Raw genomic sequence first — 25,409 nt, forward strand, 5'->3', positions numbered from 1 at the left:
AGAGTTACTACACCGATTTTCCTGCATTGGGTTTTCCCGGCGACTTTCCTCCAAAAACAACGGTGTCCTATATGTTTATATTTCCTTGCTCAGTTTCTATGTTTCATAATCATATTTAATTTGTTGTATGCTGCTTCAGTAATTTACTTGAATGTTTCAAGAAGAAATTTGCAATAAGTTTGTAATATAATTTACGATCTAGGTGAAGTAGATTCAGTTGGTTGCAATAGGATTCCTGAGATTGTTAGATCTAGGAATTTTCACATTGTCTGCTATCTTCCCATCTAAGATCTCACAAGCCATCCTATTCTTCGAGTACTCTACCAACAGTTGGGACTTCGAGTCCAAAAGGTAGTTTTCATGAAAGAGTATGTTGCAGGCCTCTTGGAAAGTGCATCAACAACCACATTGCTTTTCCCTATGACATACTCAATCTCGAAATCATATGCATGTACCTTTCTTACCCATTTCTACTATTGTTCATTCAGCTCCTGATCTAGGAAGAATTAGAGACTATTGTGGTCAGTTTTGACTTTGAACTGGTTGGCCACCAAATTTGGCCTAAACTTAGCCAGTGCATGCATGATGGCGAGTATCTTTTTGTCATAGATAGAGTAGTGACGCTCATAAGCTCGGAGCTTCCTGCTCTCAAGCTATAGTATGGCCATTCAACATCAATATTGCTCCAAACCTGTCAGTCGAGCATCACACTCCAACACAAACAACTGAGAAAAATCAAGGAAATCCAAAATAGGGCAAGTACTCAACAAGGATAATTTTAGGGGCGAATGTTCGCCCTCTAGCGAAATTAAGGGGTTTTAAATTTTTAGTGGGCGAATATTTTGTATCATAGTACATTTTTACAAATCACCTCAAATAGCCCACCTTATTTTAAGGGAGAGGGTAAAAAAGGTAAATTTAGCCCTTGAAATTAAGAATTACAACCTTCCATTCGCCCATTTTCAAGAATAGGTTTTATTTAAGTGAATCCATTCGCCCATTTTCAAGAATAGGTTTTATTTAAGTGAATCCTATGGGCCAAATACCATATTTATAAAAGAGGTATGGTAAATTAATAAAAATATAAATAAATGAGAGGTATGGTAAATAAATAAAACATTTTTTATATTTACTCCATAAGTCACCTTATATACATGTAAGGGTGTAAACAAATAAAAATAAAGTAAAGTGGAGGTATGGTAAATAAATAAAACGTCTTTTTATACTTACTCAAAAGATATGGTAAATAAATAAAAATATAAATAAACTAGACGTATCGTAAATAAATAAAACCTCTTTTTATATTTAGTCCATAACCCTCGTTCTATTTATGAAGGCTCAAGAAAGAGGTTTTATTTAAGTGAATCCTATGGGCCAAATACCATATTTGTAAAAGAGGTATGGTAAATTAATAAAAATATAAATAAACGAGAGGTATGGTAAACAAATAAAACATTTTTTTATATTTACTCCATAAGTCACCTTATATTTACGAACACTCAAAAAATGGGTTATATTTAGGTGAAACCTATGGCCAAAATACTATGGGACAAATACCATGGACTAGATTGTTATTAATACCATGCAAAAAACCATTATTAACCCTAATATTAGAATTAATAAAAATAAAAATGGCACATGGTATTGACCCATGGTATTCACCAAAATGGCACATGGTATTGACCCATGGTATTCACCAAAATGGCACATGGTATTGACCCATCGTATTCACCTGGAATGTAGCCTATTTAAATGGGGGAATTAAACCAGCATGTAGCCTATACTAAGATTCACTAGGACTTTACAAAGTTTTATTATTTAGTGAAAGACTCGCCAAGATCTTACAAGATTTTATAATTGAGTAAAATATTCGCCATGCCTGGTGAGAGATTCGCCAAAAAATTATATATACATATTATATTATTGATAAAATCGCCTTCCATTTTTCCTATATACCATGGAGATTCGCCCATTTATTATATTTATAAATTTAGGGGGGGTTCTTAAAATTTTCCCTGGTACTCAATACCTCTTTCAACTGTGCAAGGGCCCTCTCTGGTGCGTCTAACCATACGAAGGAGTCCTCCTTAGTCAAATTTGTAAGTGGTGTCACCAACTGGGAGAATCCTCTAACGACTCGCCTTTAGTACGTGCAAATACCCAAGAAACCCCTTAGCATTGTTACATTCTTGGTAATAGGCTAATCAATGATGGGTCGGATCTCTCCACCAATCACGTGCCCCAAATAGGGCATCTTTGTCAATCCAAATTTGCACTTGGACAGTTTAGCATAAAACTATTGCTCATCCAACATCCTCAATACCTCCTCCAAGTGTCGTAAATGTTCCTCCCATGTCCTACTATATATCAAATTGTCATGGGAGAAGACAAGCACAAATTTGCGTAGCTACTTGTTGAACACATGGTTCATACAAGACTGGAAAGTGGTAGGGGCATTGGTCAGCCTAAAAGGCATAACCAAAAACTCACAGTGGTCATAATGACATTTGAAGGTTGTTTTGGGAATGTCCTGCTCTCTAACCCTGCTCTGATGGTAGCCTGGCGGAGGTCAATGCTAGCATTGAGTCCTCTTGTGCTCAAAGTGTGGGAGAGGGCCTCAAAAATGATCATGAAGAGGGGCATGCCCTCCACATGCTGCAAAACATGTCCAAACCCCTATTTGGGCTTTGTGGGCTCCAAATGGGTCTCATGGGTCTCCAAGTGGCTCAAGATCAAATCGATGCTCCATCAATGAGGGATAAAAGATGACACATGCCCTCCCATGTCTCCCTAGGAAAGACAAAACCTCCTCTGGGCCCTGGATTAGCGGCCAAGTGTCGAGTGCAATGTGTAGCCGGCGGGGCAACGTGGTCCAAGAGCATCATCATCTTTGAATAACTAGGGCTTGAGCATGCAAGTGATGGTGTTGAAGAAGCCCATGGTGTGGCAATCAATGCTCTACATGGTTGGAGGCCCATGGCTCTCCACATTCACCCCACAAATGCCACTGTGATCCTCTGGAGGGCTTGGATCCCATATAGGGAGGCCAAATCCAAGATGAAAACCCACCTAAAATCTTGAATAAGACCCAATACGTCTCCTCACCTTCCAATACAATGATTCATTAGTGCAATTGAATAAAGAAGCTTGCTAATCAAGGGTAGAATTGGACACTTCATAGTGGGTTTCCCTTCCAAATTTGGGGCTTTAGGCATGCACTAGTGTTACCCCCCTCGGCTAGAGAGGTTAATGAAGGACCCTATTAGGTGGTTTCAACCTCTAAGGGAATGACAGGTCCATGGTACACCCATCAAGTGGCAGGTGTCATGTGAAATAATGATGGAACAGAGTGGGGACAAAGGGAAGGCTCCAAGCCACATGCCATGGTACAAGGGTAGCTATGATGAGGAGGCCCACACCTTGGGTGTATGAATGTAAGGAGGGAGCAATCGTGGTACATGAGTTACCCTGGCCTTTGTTTTTCCACCCTTCTTCATTTGCCTTTTGCCTTTTATTGATTTTTCTTCATTTTATTGCTCGAGGCTCAAGGGGATGAGAGCATGATGTGTAAAATATAGCAGTGATTATCCCCTTAAGGTGGGGCAATTCATCGCCCACCAAGGGTTGGGACATTCAAGGTTCCTTAATGATGCAAGGGGCACCCATAGGGGCCCTAGGAACCAGGGTGATGGCCATAATTATAGGGGGTAGAGCTCATGTTTGGCTTTTGCCCATGCGCTAAATCTTATTGTCTCGGCCATCTTTTCCATTTTATGGTACATTTCCTATTGTATGTGGCTATATTATCCTTTTATCTTTCTTTTTAGCTGCATCAACCTACGGGGCATCATTTCAGGCCCGACCCAAGGTGTGGGAAAGAGGAAGGGGAGGCTAACACCTTGTAGACCCAATGGAAAAATGTGGACCCAGATGAGGAAAATATGAAAAGGGCTTGTAATGAGTGGAGGGGAGTGAGATATATGGTATTGGGAACCGGGACCACACAAACAAAATCAGGGTTTCCCATGTAGTGCCACTCCTTAAGCTAGTAGCCAATAAAGGAGATCCAACGGGACTAGGATACAGGATTACCTCCCCCAGTTGAGGTAAAGGAACAAGAGTACAGTCGAAGCCCCTCCTTCCAAGTTGCCCAATAATCCATGCCTAGGTGTGCCCAAGAAAAGCAAGCATAAACACCCAATTACATAATGAAAAATCATACCTTCAGGGTTGGATGGCCCACCTTCAAACATACGATCATGATAGAAGAGTGAGGGCACACAATGGTTGGCTCAAGTGACAGAGAATGGTAGCACATCACAGCTATCAGGTGTCTGCAAGGGGTTGTTGGTTGTCGACTGAAGACAAATCTACGAGAAAAATTCTCCTATAAGGGTCACCCACTATTGGTGGGTAATAGGGCTCATCATCTGTCTGCCCACGCCTTATCCACTCATTCTGAGGAGGTCTGGTGTCCTTATCCTTCTGAGGAAAGGTAGGTCTGGGAGGTAATCTGATCTTAGGGACTACATCCAACATGTCCCTAGTCCTGGTGATCACATCATGCAAAGTGACGGGCTTGTAGGCCCTCACCCAACCACGCAATGGGTCTATCAGCTCCTCAATGAACAACATGACCAATCTATCCTCCCAGATGTTAGATACCAACAGGTGTACATGGCCCAACTGGCCAGTTGGTACGTACTTCTGCAGAATCCCGCCTGCTGGAAACAACCCCAACTCCACCACTAAGAAATTTGCCCCTAATCAGGAAATTAGCCTCCAAAAGGACCAGTTCCTTGGCTCCTCAAGGTCCCGAATAGCCCAGCTCCAAAATCCTATGCAAAATTTGCCCAGTGAGGTCCATGAACTGCAAGAAAATGGAGAATTTAGTCCACAGAAATGGCCCCAAGACAACCTTACAAATTGCCACAAAAATCCCAGCTCCATGATGCAGAAATTCTCATGTACTTCTGCTCACCCAAATCACTGAAGCTGGTTTGGTTAACTGCTAACTCGAATTGCCTCTACTGCGCCCAAGAAGTGCGCACTACTAGTTCGATCTACTGAAAAAGTCACCTTGTGGAAACCCCGAAATGGAATCCCCAAATTCCCAACTAGGGAGACACTCGAAGTTCTCCAAAACTTGTGTGGATTTCACTTGAAACCCTTGTGCTCAACAGCACTCCAACCCTTGCGCTGAAAAGCTCCAAGAGAGGTAAAATTTTGAAGTGTAATAGTCAAAAGATGGTGTGGAATGCCTCCCTTTTGCCTTATATACTCCTGGCCCATGCGTCCCCTTTGGTGACCCCCACTTTCCACTAAAATCACACTACCTCTCTAAGGGTGTGTATTTCCTCCTTGCAGCCCCCATTTGAGCGTGGGAACCATTTAACCATATCTTCTAAGTCCCAAAATTGCCAAAATTTACCCCCAAACCTTTGTCTCTTTGCCCAAGTGACAAAATTGGGCTATAGGCTTCCCTTCTGGCAACTTATGTGATGGCGGATATTACATAGTCCATCATCATTCTTATAAGTTACCCCTAAAAATCTGTAATGTGATAAAAATCACACATTTACCACTCATGCAATATAAGGGGTAACACTGCCCAAACTAACTCCAACTTTGGCAACCCTTATAAAAACTCCTTAAGTGAAAAAGAATCCTTTTGGTAATGGGGTAAACTGGTGATCATTTGATCTTCTTTGGCTCTATCATGACTCTACTAAAAATGTACCCATCACTCAAAGAAAATCTCGACATGACATGCTACATTTTTTCTATCTTATTTTAATGCCTAAATGGTTATATTGATGATGAAGACCCCAATATAGGCAATGGTTTTGATGATATGTAGGCATTTGATGTAGCATGCTTTTTTTTGGATGCTAGAGGCCATCTAGAGTCTATTTGTTGATGTATTTTCGGTTCAGAGATGGATTGCACTCGATGCTATTTTGGTTATGTGCACCCTTACATGCTATGTAAATGAAAACTTTTGCATATTTGTGTATAAATGGTTTGGATTCATATGGATGCACATGAATATATATGTTTTTCTTTAAAATATGAATATTTTATGTGTTTCTGGTAAACGAGTTTTTTTTTCCAGTTTTTAACCGGTTCCCGGTCCACATGGTTTTTCGGTTTGATCACCGGTTCGGTTCTAATAACATTGATATGAGCCCAAAACCAGATTTTCTACTACCTACTTTGCAAACTTCATATAACAAACCATATAATATTTAAAAAGAAACTCGCATTAAGTGCACGTGACTAAGGATCTCCACCTTACCACCTTATCAATGTCTACCATATAAGTTTAACATCCTTAGGCCATCTTATCCACCAATCTGAAATGGGGTAGTTTATGCTTTTAATGCCTTTAAAGGTTGAAGATACTTTTACCTTTCTTCCCAGATTTTGCTCTGAGTGATGACTTCAAGGAGGCCATATGTTCATTTTTGGAGGATTATAGTAAGAAGATTAAAAGTTTGAACCACAGAGAACTCTTAGATCCCCTTCAGCACATACAACTTCTTCAGAAATTGAGAATGGTTTTAATAGTGGAGAAGCAAAAAGATCCTTTGAAACAAAGATGTAAAACTTGGTTCAATCACAGATGCATTACGATGGATACCCTGGAGTTCTGCAAGATGCAATACAACAATTAGATGCTTGTAAAAGCCAAACATGATATTGCAGATGGCATGTGGAGGATGTTTGAACCTTTTGAAAAGGTCACCAGTGCAAACTAACAACTGACATATTGGTCTTAAAGAAATTCATTTATTGGCATTATATTACCTGTGAATTTGTACTAAAAAGAAGCCCTCTTGACCAATGTGTTTATCTCAAACAATTTCTACCCAATTGACTGAATTGTTTGTAAACTAATACTAATTTATTTAGAAAAATGTAATATGAACACACTACGCTTAATACTCTAGTAGTGACAACTTGATTTCGAAAAATATGAGAATTGATGAGGACAACTCCAAATTCAAAGGAATATATTACCATTATGAGCTATGACAATAGCATCAAACACCCCACGAGGTTTCATCCTTTCAGTGAGGTGCCACATCCCGTTGAATGATTCCAATCTACTCACCCAACAGGGTCTCACAATATTGACCAAATTACTCTGCAATTATATTTCCACCATGTCAATGAAAGATAACATTTTATATTTTCAATAGAACATGTTTGAATCAGAATGACAGTCTTATAAATATAGATCTTATAATGATACCAGCTTGCAAAAAACATTTCCATTTTAAAATTTCCCAAAATTAAGAAAACAATAATTGTTGTCTATACAAATACCTAAATTTTGGAAGTACAGAAAAGGAGACTCTTTGTATTTAGATAGTTAGCACATGAGGAGAAATGCACATGTTCATTCATTTCTTGAACTGATTATAGGTAAAAGAGAGGTCTACAAAAGAACGTAGTCCAACCCTAGGTCAAAATATGATGTAAGAAAAGAAAATTTCTAACATGAGACCAGTTAGTACCTAATATTTCACTTCATGGAATCCTGGTGTTATCTTTGAGATCAGTAGATCGCCTTAATCAGTTTTGCAGTGGCGTGGTTATCTTTGCAGATTTTCATGGAATTTCAAAAGTACGTTTTTTTCTAATGCTTCATATATACTTCAAAGGTCAAATCAGTGCATTAGGAAACCAAAAAATAACATTGCACAAACAACAAGGCTATGTTGCATAAAATGCCTTCTTGGGAAGCATATCAGTACCCAGAACATATTGAAATGTCGAAATGCAGCCAAAATGGCCCCAAAACACCGTCAGCCATATTGAACAATGTTTCACAATTCCAAAATGCCATATGGTATGGCCAGTGGTGCTTCGGGGCTCTTTCAGTGAGTTCAATTTGTGTTTTAGGCCTGCTCAAGTGGCCAAGAAGAGTGTGGGTCCCTTCTGTGGCCCAAAAACATTTAATTAAACATTTTTTTTAAGTTTATTGTGCTACTAAGCTAATTTCATTAAAAAGAAAGTAGAATTAGAATTATCTAGAAAAAAAATAAATTAGAATTCTCTAGAAACCCTACCAGCCTCTTTCTTTTTACAAAAAAGCACTTCATTGTAATGTCCCTTTCTGAATAGTGACTGCAGAGGGAACAACTTAGTAGCCTATCTTGATTCCCGTAGGCTATAGTTAGAAGAAAAAAGGGGATCAATTAATTATTTAATGTCACCAAGAGAAAAAGGAAACATTTCTAAAGTGATATTAAATAATTAAATTAAAAAGGGTGGTAAAGTCAAGTAGCTCATGGTATTTCAGTGACCCATGGTATTTGGGTGAGGAAAAATTTATAAAAAGAAGATAGAAGCTCATTTTGGGACATGATTGGAATTTTTATGAATTGAATTCAAAAAGCTCTTGTGGCTTGTTGTGTAAGGGGAAACCCTAGTGAAAAATCAACTTCGGAGGTGAGTCAAATCCACCCTAGCTGGCTGTAAAGACCGAAAACAATTTCCTGATTTATATCATGAACCTGTAAACAAATTTCCTGAGATCTTACAAAATAACTTAACAGCACTGCTGAGGTACCTACCTGTGCCGCTGCCGTTGAATATACTGTGCCCCTGCGGTTGAAGATGCCTCCGGCTGCACTACTACAATTTCCAAAAGACCGAATCCACCCAGCCAAACTGAGCAGGACCTGACTGCTCAATGCAGTAAACTTCTTAACAGAAGCCGACTGTTCCCCCGTGCCCAGAACCTCAGAACACTCAAGCTCTTCCTGTGGATGATTTCCTCCTCCTTCACAATTCTTCCCTCCGTTTTTCTTCCCCCTTCACAATTCCATGTCCTGTGGTTTTATTCTGTTGTTTGGTGGTGGCCGCTCTTCCATCTGCAGCCCACCACTCAACCTGTTGATGACACGCTTCCCCCTTACGTATTCCTCCCTTATCTCTTTTAACGTCGAGGATTTATATGATTTATGGTTTGAATTCATATTCCATTTTTATTAAAATATTATTTTAATATAAATACTACATTATATATATCACATTATGTTTTAATATATATCACATTTAAACATTATAAACATTATGATTTAATATATCACAATGTTTTGTTATATATATTTTTTTAATATAACTTTAGAACTTTATACTTCGAGCTCCTTTTAATTAATTTCTTATATATATTTTAAGAATTTATTTTATTAATTTATTAATATAATTTTTTATCAATAATCTGGAATATATAATTTATATAGTCCTCTTTTAAGATCTACCCATACATTAAGCAATATTGATGAATGAGTAGAACCTCTATTCAAAGAAGTGTCATGGTATTTAGCACTTATAATCAATTTAGTATAAAATACTAGTGCGGTGTATGCGACACATGCATATGTAGCTATCATATGCATGTACCGTATACCTGCTATTATGCGTGCATTCTTTATATTTATAGATGGGTCGTTACATTGGTTAAGATTGATTTCAATGGTGGGACTTATCCACCCTAGCCAATCCATGGGGAGGATCACTCAGGTTCATAAGGATTAATGAGGAGAAAGGCGAATTTGCAAAAGATTGTGGAACCAGAAGACAACATTAGATTATCCATTGCAGCAGTTCCAAGATTTTCTAGGTAGGTCAAATTTCACTGGAGAAGGTCGAATTCTTGTTGGGCAAGCCTGATAATTTTGGAGGGCCAAGTTTCTTGGTAGGAGACCGATTTATTTTCTAGGACGAACTAATTTGCAAATGACTACTCACATTTTGCAATAGTTGATTTAGTTGTTGAGACCAAATTGGTTCGAAGGCCGAATTTTCCTTGTGCAAGTCAAATTCTCTTCTGCTTGCATAATTAATTGTGCAGATCAAATCATCTTTTGGGAGGTAGATTTATTTGTGGAAGCCAATATATTTTCTTGGGCTACACCGTTTTGTATTAGGATGTCGAATTAATTAGAAGCAGCTAAATTTCTCTAGGAACGAAATTGTAACTGGTGCTAATGTTTTCAATGTTCTATGTTGTAATAATCACTATAACAATTTCTTCTTACAGTAGCAATCACTTTTCCAATTTAATTTCAATCACCCAATAACAGTGAGAAATTGTAGATAGAACAGTAAACAATATGCACAATAGAAGACAGCCAAGATAAATGAGACATAGAGATTTAGGTCAAAGCCCAAGAGAAAAAACCCCACAAGGGGGAAAAGTTGAAAACCCAACCAAATTCTTCTCCTATTAGATGTTCATTAAATGTTCAGCAAAGATACATAGTTCAAGTACATCCAACAATAAGTCAAAGGTCAAAGGTTTGACTATCCAAGTCAACAATCCAATAACTAATCAAAGATGAGCATAAAAGTCAAATCTGGTCAAAGTAACAGTCCTGCAATTTTTTACCCTGTCAAAGTTTAGTCAACGCATCCCTAACCCGTCAAAGTCAATGGTCAAAACAGCTACAAAGAATTTTCAACCCAACAATAAATGTGGCCTCCTTTCCTCATTCAAATCCAGTTAAAACAGTGTCAAAATCTAGGTCAAAGGAGAGATAAAGTGTGTGGTCAGTCCTGCAGTCAAACCCTCAACAGATCTATGGTCAAACTAGACAAAGCATGCCCAAAAGTTCGGTCAAAAGTCTCCTAAATTCGGCCTCCCAAGAACAAATCAGAATCAGTCAAACTAACCCAAGTCAGGCAAAGTCAAAGCAGGTCAAAGCAGTCCCAAAACATAAGTCAAACTCAGTCAACATAACTCTCTCTTCCTCACGCACATGTGAGCTCAGCCTTGCAGTTTTCAGAAGAGATTGAACCAAATGATGAATGAATGATGTGTGAATCCCTCCAAGTGATTTCAAGTTAGGTCTAATTATATGTGATCTTGGGGGTCGAATTTCTCTCTATGTCGACTTGTACTTCTGAAGATGGCATGGACCATCATTAAAAATACAATTTTTCCATGAGCAAATTTAATTTTTCCAAGTGCAAGAGGGGTCTCCTTAGTGTTTGTTAGGCTTCCCTAGTGGGGAAATTGCTCCCTCTGCTGCCAACTTTCAACACTCCCTCTCAGCTAGGGAGGAATTTCTATTTACATCATAAGTCTCATCTCATATGTACATGTCTCAACATAGGGCAGCTCATCTCGTCTCATCTTGACTCATCTATTGAACAATGATGTCTCAATCTAAAAAAGAAGAATCATTATGGGGGAGATTAGTCTCCAACCCTGTATCCAATGGCAATAGGGGAGATACCACTTACCATGAGAGGTAAGGATTAGACACATCCTACTGTCTGTCGATATTCCCACCTTGATCCTCAAGAATCAAGTGGTAGAGCACCTGCATCCAGATGCTAGATATAACTGGCCATAAATGGCAAGGATCAGACACGTCTCAAATCTCCTCAACCATTGACAAATGGGTGGCAATCCCAACAAACCCAACTTGTGGTTAGGATGCATACTGGGGTATACTCGGTCAAGTCTCGGACTTGAAAGTAGGCGACAAATACAACTTGCCATAAGTGGCAAGCATCAGACATGCCTCGTGAACAGATACAACTTGCCAAAAGTGGCAAGGATCAAACATCCCTCTAACGAAAATAGGGGAGTAGGGGACAGATACAACTTGCCACAAGTGGCAAGGATCAGACACACCCTAGCACCCTCAATCCCAAGGGCTCCCCAGCTCCATGCCCCCCCCAAATTAATGGAAGTCAAAAGACAAGGGGAGGAGCATAGCTCAGTGTTCTCGATCAGCCGTGACCCCTTCCCGGAATGGTCTCATCCACCAGTCCAAGCTACTCTCATAAGACCAAGAACTTCCCTTTCGGCAAAGGCTTGGAAAGAATGTTGATTATCTGTTCATCAGTCAAAATGTGATGGAGTCTTACAACTCCACGCTACACCATATCCTGGATATAGTGATATATGATCTCAATGTTCTTAGACCTGTCGTGGAATACGAGATTCTCTGAAAGTCAGATCCCACTCTTGTTGTCACAGTATATCACAGTCGTATCCAATATTAGCTCAAACAGCTCTCCAAAGAGCTTCCTCAACCATACAGCCTCACAGCTATCCATGCTAGCAGCAATGTACTCAGCCTCGACCGTACTAAGGGCAACAAAGTTCTACTTCCTGTTTAGCCAAGATATCATGGCAGACCCCAGGCTAAAACAACACCCTGATGTGCTCTTTCTGTCAACAACATTTTTGGCCCAATCAGCTTTGGTGTATCCAAAAAGTCTCATGTCTATGGCAATGTATCTTAATCCATGATTACTAGTCCCATGTAGGTATCTCTGCACATGCTTAGCAACGACCCAGTGTGCATGTAGTGCCTCCACCATAATTGACTCATAGTTTTGACAACAAAACATATGTCTAGCCTAGTGTTCACTAAGAACATCAGTGCCCCAATCAGTTGTTGGTACTCAAAAATATTTGCCAAATCAGGTCCCGCAGCTTCACCACATAACTTCTTAAAATTCATCTCCATCGGTGTGGCCATGGACTTCCATTCCACCATTCCAAATATGTCCAACAGCTTGACAACATATTTCCCTTGAGAAAGAGAAATCTCACCAAGTCTCTACCACACCTCTAGGTCCAGGAAGTAGTGCATCAAACCAAGGTCTTTCATCTCAAACTCAAAGGCCATCTCCCTCTTACATTGGAGAAAAATGTCATGTCCCTTACTAAATTAATTTGGAACCAATTTTTTAAAACTCTAACTTGGCCGAGGGTCGACTCTGACTCCAACTCCGACTCGATATCGACTCAGTCGGCTCGATTTCAATGACTCGGTCATTGTAAAAACTACATTAAATATTTTTTATAAAAAAACATAATTTTAAAGATTTGTATTCATGTTTCCAAACACACAACATTAGAATATAGATAAAAGACAATATATGATCAAAGTAGGCTCATGAATATATCCATTATATCAAAATGGCACCCAGTGCACTGTCCAATACATACATGATCATGATATAGAGATCAAAACAAAAACACATAACCAAGGAGGCTAGAAATGGCCTCTACAACAAAAGTAAATTGTGACCAGTACTACTGGCTAGTGGCTACTGCTAGAGGAGCCGAGATCATCTAGATCAATCTCTGGATCAGAGTCAAACAAGGGGCCCATGGCTCCTCATCATCATCATCTCCAACTGCAACTGTAGAAGTGGTAGCACTAGCAGGTTGTGCAGCAGCTGCAAGCTGAGATAGACAAGATATGTGCTTCTGTCGTGGCTAAACAGAGGAAGCGCTTGCAACTAGAGGACTTGTTGGCTCTGAGGTTGAGGTTGGTACAAGTGGATCAGGATCTGCATTCAACTGAACATGTTGTTCGAGTGATGCTATCGTCTCTAATTCATAATCAATATCCTCATCAGAAGCAACTCTGTTGGATGACTCTCCACTACCCAATCTGATGTTGGATCAATGTCTTCCAACACAATGGGATCTGAATCAGGTCTTTTGTTCAGCAATTGGTTGCATCTAAGCCAGAAGTTGTATTGGACATAGACTAGATCATTTAACTGTTTTTTATCCAAACGGTTTCTCTTCTTTGTGTGAATCCTCTCAAAGACAGACCAATTGAGCTCACAACCAGTAGCACTGCAAGTTTGACTCAAAATACGAATTGCAAACGTCTGCAATTCAGGACAATGGCTACCAAAAGCCTCCCACCATTGTGGTGCAAAAAAAATAGGAGTGTAATGAGTTAGCTCAACAAAATTACAAATAAAATCCAACTTTCAAATTATAAACGATTTAACAAAATAAGTATTAAGAATTTGAAAATTGAAATTTTTGTTTACGTGGCTCATCTGCTTCCCTTGCAATCTTTGCTAGGTTCTTCCCAAAGGTACCTGAGGCATTGCTGAAGTTTGTGACCTGTCGGTGTATCTCCAGCTGATCACACCCCAATGGGATCATGCGATCAATGCAGTCAATCAATCCATCTCTAACCTCCCCCCTCAAAGCTCCTGTCTCCTTAGCTTTATAATGATACCGTGGGTTCAAAAACTACCCAGCTGCATGTACAGGGCGATGGAGTTGATTGTTCCATCTTTCATCAATGATTGCCCAAATGGGCCCATACTTAGCCACTCTATCCTTGTATGCCCTCTTTATTTGCTCCTTTGCTTGATCCATAGCCTCATAAATGAAGCCATAGCCAATCTTTCCCAATCCACCAACCACAACACCTTAACCAATGGCTCAGCAAGCTTCACAATCTTTGTTGCCTTTCTCCAAAATATTTCTTCATTAACTTTCTTTTTCAATTCTTTGCCTTCCAATTTGTGAGACCACTAGCTTTGATTCCATTCTTCACTGGAAAAAATCTTTTACAAGTTTCTATGTTGTGAAAGCATAGATTGCAATGTCAAAAAATGAGTAGCAAATCTAGTGATGGTAGGCCTAATAATATCCCTGCCCCCTATGTGTTTCTTCATCAAACTCAAAATCCATGAATGATTGTAGATAAATTTTGTTATGCTTTTGGCATGATCTACAGTGTTTTTGACCCAATCTAATTTGCCAATATCCTCAAGCATGAGGTCTACGCAATGTGCAGCACATGGGGTCCAAAAGATGGTTCTGTGTTTTTCCTCTAACAGTCTACCAGCAAGAACATGGTTAGAGGCATTATCTGTGATGACTTGAACAACATTAGCCACCCCCACCTCCTCAACAACCTCATCCAATAACTGAAACAACAATTCTGCATCTTTTACCTTATCAGATGCATCCACTAATTTTAGAAACATGGTTCCCTATGAGCAGAAGATAAAAAAGTTTATGATGGTACAGTTTCTTTGATCAGTCCATCCATCTGACATGATGGTACATCCTGTTCTTGCCCTTGAGTCCTTGAAATCTTTAAAATACTCATCAATGGAGGCAATTTCTTTCTGCAAACGATACCCCCTTAACTCATGCATAGTAGGGCATTTGAAGCCTTTTCCAGCAGCATGTATGGCATCAAACATAGGCTCATAATATGGTGAACGGGAAGCATTGAAGGGGATATTAGCATCATACCACCATCTAGCTATGTAATCACAAGCAGTCTCCCTCAATTCTTTCTTCCAATGGTCATCTAAAGTGGGTTGCATATGACTTCTACTAGCTTGAGGACCATGTGCATCTGATGGAGAGGAGGGAATGGAATAACTTTTGATATTCATATCACCCTTTTTCAAATTTTTACCCTTTCCCTTTTCTTGAATAGACTCAAAAGAGGGAGGAACATATTGGAAGGGGTTAGATGCATTAGTACAAGGGATAGAGGAAGAACCCTCAAAATCAAAATGGGGGTTGGTAGCCAACATTTTTTGTATATTCCTCTTCCTCCCAATTTCAGCCTCTAACTCTTTTTGCCTAGCCTTATCTTCTTTAAACTTCTCAAAGCCGGCTAACAAATCCTTTCTAATCTCCCCAATTTCTGGTGAGGTACATGGAGTAATTTGGCCTCTAATCCCAGCCAAGTGTTGTTTCAGCCAATTAATGCCCCCAGGACTTTCATTAATTTTCCTATGGCCAAATTTGCAATGCAATTGACTATCAATCATTTCAACATATGCCCAAGAAGCATCTTTCAATCTAGGTGCCATTTTTTATACTAGGAAATGAAAGCAAAAAATCTGAAAATGAAAACAAACAAACAAAAACATTGTTTCGATGTTCATTTCTTTCACAAAAAACACTCTTTAGGATTTCCAGATTTGCACATAAAATTTAATAAGCAAAAACAGATTTTTACAAGTGAAAAAAAAACCTCCAGGCACAAACTCTCTCCTCAAGCTTGCTCCAAGAAACCAACTCCTCAATGCTGCTCCAAATGGCTGCCCAAGAAGCTCCTCACTCCAACTACAATGCTTGCCCAAGACTCCTCACTATTGCTCCAAAAACAAACTCAACAACTCCTCACAATCTCTCACTGAAATTCTCACTCAAATGCATGAGATGGCTGTGAGGAAATGAGAGGGGTTGGGTGGGTTAAATAAGGTTTAGGAGAGGGGAATGGACCCCAAAGACAAAATAAACAAAAAAAAAACTGGTTTGGAGTCCCCCACATAAAACATTTAAAAAAAACATTTTTACGGGTTACTGGGCCACTATACGCAACCCGACCGAGTTATTACAGACTCGGCCGAGTTGTTAGACAACTCGGTCGGCTCGGTATTAACCCAGTCGGCCGAACTGTTTCCTAGGTCGGGTCATAGCTGGGGGGTCTGGCTCGAACCAACTCGGCCGAGTTGGTTTCGAGCCAACCGTTTTTGAAAACAATGTTTGAAACAAGACTAATTATTGCATTTTGGGGCCAATTTTGGAGATAGTAGGGCCCATTCAATTTTATTAGGAGATTAGACTTAGGAGAAGTTATTTTTTTGTGGTTAAGTTCTACGTGGGGGCCACCCACACTAGGGAATACGCACTCCCTAGTTCGAATTACTTGGAGGGGAAAAGTCGATGGTTAAGTGAGGGCCCACGATGGAGGGAAAAATCGGAGGGAAAAGTGCTCCACGAAATCTATATAAGGAAGGCAACTCTCCTCATTTCATCATCTTTGGCATATCGAATTTCTCTTTGGTTGCTCGAGCCGCTTAGCCGAGTCACTTGTTGTTTAGCAAAAGTTCTTCAAGCGGAGAACTCACCCTTTCTTCGGGGGACTTTAAGTGCCACCCTAAAGAGGTTAATCTACATTCTTTCGGAGGAGGTTTTCATTGTGATATCCAGCAATTGTATCCAGTGTCTCCAAGTGGTGCATATTCCTGGAGGACGCAATGAGGGGAGGTCGAGTTGTGATTTCGACATCTCTCAAAGGAGCTTTGGCCGGGAGAAATTCTAGAAGGGAGGCTTGGGTGTTTTGCTGCATTTTGGATGAGTTTTTGAGCTGAGAGAGAGAGCTTCTATTCAGTGGGGTTTTCGCACTTCCTGGGCCAGTGCAAAGGGAGAATATTGTGCACACATGGGAGGTGGAGTCTCAGCTATTGAGGTTGATCCTTGTTGGGAGAGACAAGGGAAACACTAGTGGAGGTGATTATTGCTTTTCCAGAGCATTGGAGGAGGATTTTGTTGGTATATTTGCAGGTCATGTGCTTCAGCAGTTTTGGAGGGCGTAGGGCCTCTTGGGGGTCGATTTTGGAAGGTCAAAATCCAGCAAAACCATTTATGGGTTTTTCTGGGTTTTCTGAGAGGAGTTTGTGGTTAAAATTTCAGAATTTTTTGGACAATATTCAAGCCTGAAATCCTAATTCTTATAACAGGACGAATTGCTAATTAGCTAGGGAATTTGCACCATTTTGTGGGTTCAAATTTGGCTTGGAGTTAGGCAAAACCCTTTCCGAGTTTTTGTGGGTTTTAGTCAAGGAGCTTGAGGTTAAATTTGCAGCAGTTTCTGAGCACCAGAGGTGGAGTTTCTTGAATTCCCTTACCAACCAGCAGTGTAGTTTTCTGGGCATCGCAGAGCATTAGAGGAGCAATCATTTCCAGCATTTGAGATCATTGTATTATCAACTGGGTTTTGTCACGCTTGCCATTGAAGCAAGCCCAAGTGCATTCCTCCATACTATTGTACTTGCTCCATTGATTAATAAAATGGCTCAACTAGCTCTTACTTCTGGAGTTTTTATGAGCATTTGCTAATTGTTTAAAATTTTTGTGTTGTAAATCGTTTTTGCTTTGCATATCACTGTTTATTTAAGTTTGGAACATTACAAAAAAGAGGTTCCCCACCTATCAACAATAAATCATCAACATATGTAATATCCCTTCCCATAAAAATCTACTAAGTGCCTTTCTCAATTTTTGTAAATTATGGATGGGGAAATTTTGGATACAAACTTAGGAAAAGCAGGTGGACATTAATTAAATTAATGCTATGTGGTAGTGGAGGCCCCAAACATTAGACAAAGGGAAGATTAATCACATAGTGGGATGTGGGGGTCACTCCATGACGAAATACGCACCCTTGGATGGAGAAATTTGAATGGCTAAGGAGGGGGCTTGAATTGCTTGGTGAAGGTGTTGGAAATAATGAGAGGGGGGTGAATCAGTATTTCTTAGCAATTAGCACTTTTAAATCTTTTCAGAGCATTAGTTAATCTTCAATTATTATTAATGTTTATGCAGTAATAACAGTAAATAAAAGAACACAGTAGGCACAAGAATTTTAGGTGGAAAACCCCCTCCAAGTCAAAAACCACCGAACGTTTTTCTAATAAATTCTTTAATCTTTAGCCCCAACTGAAATGAAAGCAACAACTTCCTAGAATTCTAGAAAAGCATTCTTCTCCAGCTCCCACTGGAAGGACACCCCAACGCCCTGGTTTCTTCAGTAATCAACTGAATGGATGCCCCAACACCCTAGCGAGCCACAACTCGCCCTAGCACCACCCTACCACCCTGAAGTGTTCACAGGCCCCAACCTGTAGGCGACTTCATACACCTACCTAGCACCTCCCTACCACCCTATAATGACTGAAATAAGACAAGACTGTGGATTCCCAAACCAGGGACAACAATCCATGATACAATAAGATGTACAATGATTTTTGTGTACTTGACCAAATACCCAATCACTCTATGACCTGCAACCCAACCATGACATCATCCCAAAGAACCCAAAGGCAAATTACAATGGGCTTTGGGGTCCCCAAAAATCAAATTTAAAAAAAAAATGTCGTTGAATTGACTTGACCAGCCGCTCTTACCGAGCCGGTCGGGTTGTTACCGAGCTAGCCGAGTCATTAGCCAACTTGGCCGGCTCGATAACAACCCGGCCGGCCAATCCGGTTCAAAGGCCGTTTCGACCGGGTGGTGCTATGACGCGGATCAACTCGGCCGAGTCGGAGTCAAAACGGTCGGTTTTTAAAACAGAGGTACCTGCAGCAGTATGTGTAGATCAGAGTTGTAGAATTGGGTAGGGTCCATAAAGCAAGCAGTAACTTTGGCAGAGATAGATCATTTGTCCTCCAGGTTGGAGGAACAATTTGCTTTGTATGCAACTATACCTCCAAGAGAGAGGTGGGGAGACATCGAGTTCTAGACTCTAGAGTTGCGCAGAGCTGCGCAAGGTCCACAGAGGAGCAGCTGTTGCAGTTTACTCATGAGTCCTCACATGGATCATTAACCTTGCTACAAGGGCCCACAATATTCAATAGCAGGACTATCAATGTCATTTGGTGCATTCAATTCCAGAGTGATAGTTGCAAACTAGTTGCAATCAGAAGCTGAGAAGCGTAGAGCAGTGTTGATAGCAGTGCAGGAGGCACATTACAGATTCAACAACAGCACAGATTTCCCAGTGGACAGTGCAGATTCAACAGCAACGCAAATTTCCCAGTGGGCAATGTAGAGACTAGTAGTAGTCAGAGACTCCGGAGACGGTTGCAGCATGTGATCACAGTCAATTCAGTATTTTGGATACTTCTCAGTTGCAGTAGTTGCAGCAACAACAACAATAGTGAGAGGGAGTGTTAGTTGGGTTGCAGTGCAGATGTAGAGTTGACAACAATACAAGATGTATTGTGTCCTATTAGCAACAACATAGATGAAGCATGGTTCAGCTACAACCAGTCGCAGATGAATCAGAGTTGATAGCAATACAGGATGTATTGTGTCCTATTAGCAACAACATAGATGAAGCACGGTTCAGCTACAGCCAATAGCAGATGAATCAGAGTTGGCACAGTGGTTGATGGACAGTGACTGAGGGAGCAGCACAATGACTAAGGGAGCAGTCTGGTGACTGAGGGAGCAGTGCAGTGACTAAGGGAGTAGTGCAATAACTAAAGGAGCAGTGGAGTCATTTCCAGCAAAGTTTCTTGTCAAACATCAACAACGTGTATGGGAGGGTGATGTAGAGATAGGGTGTTGTAGTAGTGCAGCACAAGAACACCTTTCTCGCTAAGAGGGAATGTTAGTTTTTGTAGCATCGGATGGTGTTATAGTGTTAAACTTTGTCGACAGGCTAAAACGCATAATTTCTTCAGAACCTAGAAATCCTTTATGGAAATTCAACCTAGAGACAGCGCAATTAATTAATTAGTCGATAATTAATTATTTCCTAGGTCTAACTTAGGAAAAATGATTAATTAATAGGAATTAATTGAGAAAGGTGAGAATTCTCTAGAAACTCACATTGATCGACTTAGAGATGATCTCAGCCATCAATTAAGATTTAATCGTGACCATTGAAGTCTCAACTGAGATTATAAGAGGAGTTCGATGGGGTAGATGGAGAACACACCAATGCAGATATTCAGTGATCAAGGCAATTCGATTTTCCAGTTGCAGGTCATTCAGCAGTGAAATCGAGCCAGTGATCAAGTAGCATGTGCAGAGGCAAAGAGTAGCAGATTTTTGGAGGAGATTTTCAGTTCCGGAAGAGTCAGCTAAGAGAGAGGGACGAGTTTTCCTCGAGGAGATGCGCAAGGCCTGCTCAGCGAGTTTCTAGGGAGAGTTCGATTTAGCCACAGGAGTCGATTCAGTTGTTGGAGGCCAAGATAAATTCCAGGAGGCCCAACAAGTCACTTTTCAAGGCAGAGATAGGCAAAATTGCAAGATTCAGTGAGTTTCAGAGGCAAGGGGAAATTCGTACAGCCCAATTTGGCTAGATTTCGGAATACAATCAGTTGTGGTGTTGAGGTATTTGCCTCACGGATATTTTGCCAGTATTTCTATCAGATTGGATTGCTAGTTGGGCATCCATAGATTGTACTCAGAATTTTTGTTGTTGTATAATAATAAAACCCTCATCTGTTGCACCGGTTTTCCCACACTGGGTTTTCCGAGGACAATTGTCCAAAAATAATGGTGTCAATTTGTGTGTGATTTCTCTATATTTTTCAGTTCCGCATATTTTATTTCCACGACGTAACTTTTTTATTTGTGAAGAAATTGCAGTGTGAATTATTCGTCATTTGTGGTAGAAAATAAACTGCTTAATAATTAACAGTTAGAAGAATAATTTCCAGTTACTGCACTTCAAGGAATTTTCACAATGTTGTTGATGTATTTAGGTTGATTTGTTGCTAGAGGATAGAAGGTCCAGGTTGGATAGAGTTTTGTTGGGCATCTTAAGGTTGTTGGAGGGAAACAAGTAGGTGCTCAAAGTAGCCCTAGATCAGTTGCCAAGAAGGACAGTGACAGTTGTAAGGAGGGTGATCAGTTGCCAAGAAGGACAGTGACAGTTGTAAGGAGGGTGAAGATTGGAGGCTCTAGTGTTGACACCTTGAACGACAAAGGACGGCAAAGTGAGCAGATTGGATCAACCCAAGTTCACTATTGGAGAAGGACATCTTGCAATGGGAGGTGCCAGCCCTCTGGCCCAAAGTTTATCTTCATTAGAGCAGCGCAGGAAGGCAATAGAGGGAAGAAATCCCAAAAGAGTTGAGGAGAAGCAGTGGGCACTTGGGATTTGTTCACAAACAGAGTTGTGAACAACTCAATAGAAGACCCTATGTGTTGATGCATTGATGGACGAATGATCAGCTAGAGGGCAAAATTGTAAGCCATGTTCAGTGACCTAAAGGAGCAAGACCATTGATAGAGGCAAAGCTACAGATTAGGAGCAGAAGGACCAGTAGTTGCGTTTAGAGTACGATCAAGGTAGGTTTGAAGTCGACTACATCAGCTAGACGGTCAGGGTATCTTGTTCAGGGTAGTTTGGTTGTCATAGTTGTTGACAACAAGCCCTAGTTTGTATTCTTGTATCAGTGGATCTATGAGGGTCATTATCCCTGGTACGAGAGCCCTAGGCAATTGTATTACAATTTGTTAATATAACGGAGTTGGGTTGTTGAAAATTGTGAAAAGTTGTTTAATGTTGATAATATAGCGAAGTAAAGTTGTTGAAAATTGTAAAAAGTCCATATTTGTGCACTAGTTGATTTACTGTTGTTTATATTTCGTTGTGCAAAGTAGTTTGTTGTGGTATTTGGATTGGTAGTGTCAGTGATCCTAAGAGCCTAACCTAGATTCCAGTACCGTGGAAAAACAACACTTCTCACCCACCTAGCATTAGCACTTGGATGAAGGTGGGTTGCCACTCAAAAGGTACTTTGATCATTTTGAAATCGAGTGCTTACACTTGTTTGTGTTTTGGCATTTAGAATGGATAATGGGGTAATCTAGAAGACTGGCATACATCGATCATAGTCTTGTTCTCTCACCTCACCTGGGGGGTTAATCTTTGACTCTAGTCCAGTGGGACCTGTTGCACCCATTTTGTCACAAGTCTAAGGAAGCAATGTACAAAAATTTTCGAAGTTTAGAATCATCAGCCAGCACATCATTGTATCATTGTAAACACAAATTTTGCAACTTATAATGTAAATGATGAGTATGACCGTTTAATTATGTAACAACACCTAGGTAAGCCTCTGATTTTGGCGATGAATTTCATCCTAGGAAGTTTTTTAACCTCATAGCATTATGTGTGTTTCTAAACACAGATAATCGGTAAAGCTTTTTCTCCAACTTAAACTCCAGAGCTAGGGTGGAATTTATTAGCAAGATCTTAAGTGAGTCCTAATGTTATGTCGAGTCTTTGTAAAAGTGATTTGAGAATAATTTAAGTTATTTGGCTAAATTATTTTATTACAGATCACTTGGTCTATACTTGATCATATTGTGTCGCAGAATTGGTAATTATTTTGAGGGTCTATATGTAAAGAGGTATTCCCCCTTTGAGTGTTGAATTTGTAATTATCTGATGTAAAAATATTTTAGTGCATGGTCCCTCATACTTAGACACCATGGCTACAATATTTGAGGGTTAAAAGAAAAATTAATCTCCTCTAGTGTCAATTAATTAATTTTTTTGGCAAAAATAAAATAAAATCATAAGCCAAAAAATTAACTAATTTAGAGTCTGTTACCGCTCAAACTAGCAGGGTTCCTAGGAGAGGTTCCTATAGAGCAACTACTAGGTCGAGGGCAACAATGGAGAGATATCCCACTGTCACCTCAGCTAAGGCTCCCTGCTTTTTACGGACTTTCACCAATGGGAGGAGTCCCGGTATATGAGGAATCATAAGAATGTATGGTCAATGATAAGATGAAGTGATTCCTAGGCCTATTCACAAAAGAGACTCAACTAATTGGGTTGCTTGCTTTAGAAGCAAGGTGATGGGCTCTCTAGGAAGGGCTAAGATGGATTTTGAGGATAGGGTGTGAGGGTATGCCTTGTCAAGGTAGTCCTTAGTCTCAATAGGCCCTATCGAGGCTTGAATTCTAAGTGATCTTTGTGGAATTGGAGTCAACGAGTTGTGGGACCACAAAGGGCCAAGAGGACCTAAAATTAGATCAAGGATATGAAGTTGATCAATCAAAGATGTACTTGACCTAATTGGGTAAAGAAAGAGGATCAAAGAAAGAATCTTGCTTTGATGATTTAGGGCTATGATCCCAATGAGGTTACTAGCCAATGGGAAACCAAGGGAAAGAATCGATCTTCAAGCTAGGGCTTGAAATATTTCAAGATCCCACCATCGAAATCTCATGAAATTTGGAAGCCTTCTTAAGGACTCACCAGTGCAGTTGTGGGCAAGAGATCGAATTCTTTTGATGGCTAAATCGTGAGAAAAGTGATGCCCTAGATGACCTATGGAGGCTAAACCTAGAAAAAGAGGGTAGGTGAGAGGAATTCTCTTTGAAAATGATCACCTATGGAAGGATTAGTGCCTAATCTTTTGGGAAGATGGACTCGATGAAATTTGTGATTTAGAGGAACTACACCCACTCAAGGAGCCTTCTAGACAACTTCGCATGGCAATTAGGGCATGAGAGCAACTGCTAGAAGAATTTATACTTCAATTTGTAATAATTGATGACTTATCAAGATATGTTCAATAGAAGCAATCTCTAGGAACATTCACCCTTTCACACATGATACATGAGATGATGCAACGCTACAAAAGACTAAATTTCCACAATTTTGCATAAGAAAAGCAATAAATTTCAGAACTAGTATAGCGAAAATCCCAGCAACATCAATGTATTAAAACAAATAACAAGAATAGACATGAAATGATTACTTACATGTGCAAAGAGTATATCCAATCACCAAAATTATGTGAATAATGAAGCTCCAAGACAAGAGAAAGATATTCAAACATCAAAATTCATCCATTATATCCAAAATCCTCCTCCAAAAGGGATAGTGAAACTGTCACAAGAGATAAGAACCCAATCCAAGTGATGATGATGAAAATGAATCATCTCACTTCTATTTATACACACTCTAGTGAATTTGATTTAGCTAAATTGGCCTAATTTAGCCCCTAAAATAAAACAATGTGCATAATAACAATACTTTTGGTGACAAACCCACCAAATAGCTCAATAACATGATAAGAAGTCTCTCAAGAAGGTTGAATTATGAAAAAAGTGAGTCGTTGGGCCTTTCAAGAGGCCTAATGAAGTCCAAGGGGTGCCATGGTGTAGAAATGGACTCCAAACATAGTGGACAAGGGGTTGGCCCCTTGTTTTCCAAGCAAGAACCTGTAGTGCTCCCAAGTGGATGTGGGGGCATAAAGGACATCCTCATGGGTGTCCAAATGGATAGAAGATGCCTATAAACCATCTGCAAGGGATAGAATGATGGCATAAGCCCTCCGTCTATAGCGGGAAAGATCCTCTAGAACCTAGAACATCTGCCAAGTGTATGGTGCAAGTGTGGAGTCAGTTCGTCATGGTGAACCAAGAGCATCATCTTCATCCAAAAGGTCGAATACGAGCAATTCATGAGCACTGTTGGGGATCTATGAAGTGAACTCTACTATGTTGGAGGCCCAAGGCTCTTAACGCTCACCCTACAAGTACCAATGTGGCCCTCTAGAAGGCCAGGACCCCATATAGGGAGATCAATCCCCAAATGGAGATCCACCTGCAATCCTGCATAAGTTCTGATGCATCCCCTTGCCCTCCAATACAACAAATAATTAGGGTGATCAAGTAAAAGAGCTTACAAGTCATAGGATCAATGGGGCACTTCATGGTGGCATGCGCTTCCATAGTGGGCTTTGGCATGTACAAGTGTCTCCAAGCTCAATAGGGGGTTAACCAAGGACCCTATTAGGTGGTTTTAACCTCTAAAGGGGGTGACATGTCTATGGTACATCCCTCAAATGGCAGGTGGCAGATGATATAATAATGGAACGAAATGGGGATCAGGGGAATCATCCAGACCACATGTCATGGTACAAGGGTACTTGTAATAGGGTAAGCCCACACCTAGGTATATGAGTGTAGGAAGGAGCAAATCGTGGTACATGAGTTAACTGGCCTTTGTTTTTCCACCCTTCTTCATATGCCTTCTGCCTTTGACTTGTTTTTCTTCATAACTGCTCAAGGCTCCAAGGGATGAGAGCATGATGTGTAA

The 25,409-nt window shown here is 40.2% G+C and overlaps 1 protein-coding gene across 2 annotated transcripts in view; it reads right to left on the reverse strand.

Moving 5' to 3' along the window:
* LOC149229887 (FAD/NAD(P)-binding oxidoreductase family protein) overlaps positions 1–25,409 on the reverse strand; it is a 158,991-nt gene that overhangs the window by 79,712 nt on the left and 53,870 nt on the right. For both annotated transcript variants that reach the window (XM_089378771.1, XM_089378770.1), the window contains one exon: positions 7,024–7,150. In XM_089378771.1, the coding sequence (XP_089234897.1) occupies positions 7,024–7,150 (127 nt within the window). The remainder of the gene's footprint in view (positions 1–7,023; positions 7,151–25,409) is intronic.

This window comes from Pinus tabuliformis, chromosome J (genome assembly GCF_031772625.1).
Source record: "Pinus tabuliformis cultivar Carrire ecotype Pingquan chromosome J, CPIR1, whole genome shotgun sequence".
Lineage (NCBI taxonomy): Eukaryota > Viridiplantae > Streptophyta > Pinopsida > Pinales > Pinaceae > Pinus > Pinus tabuliformis.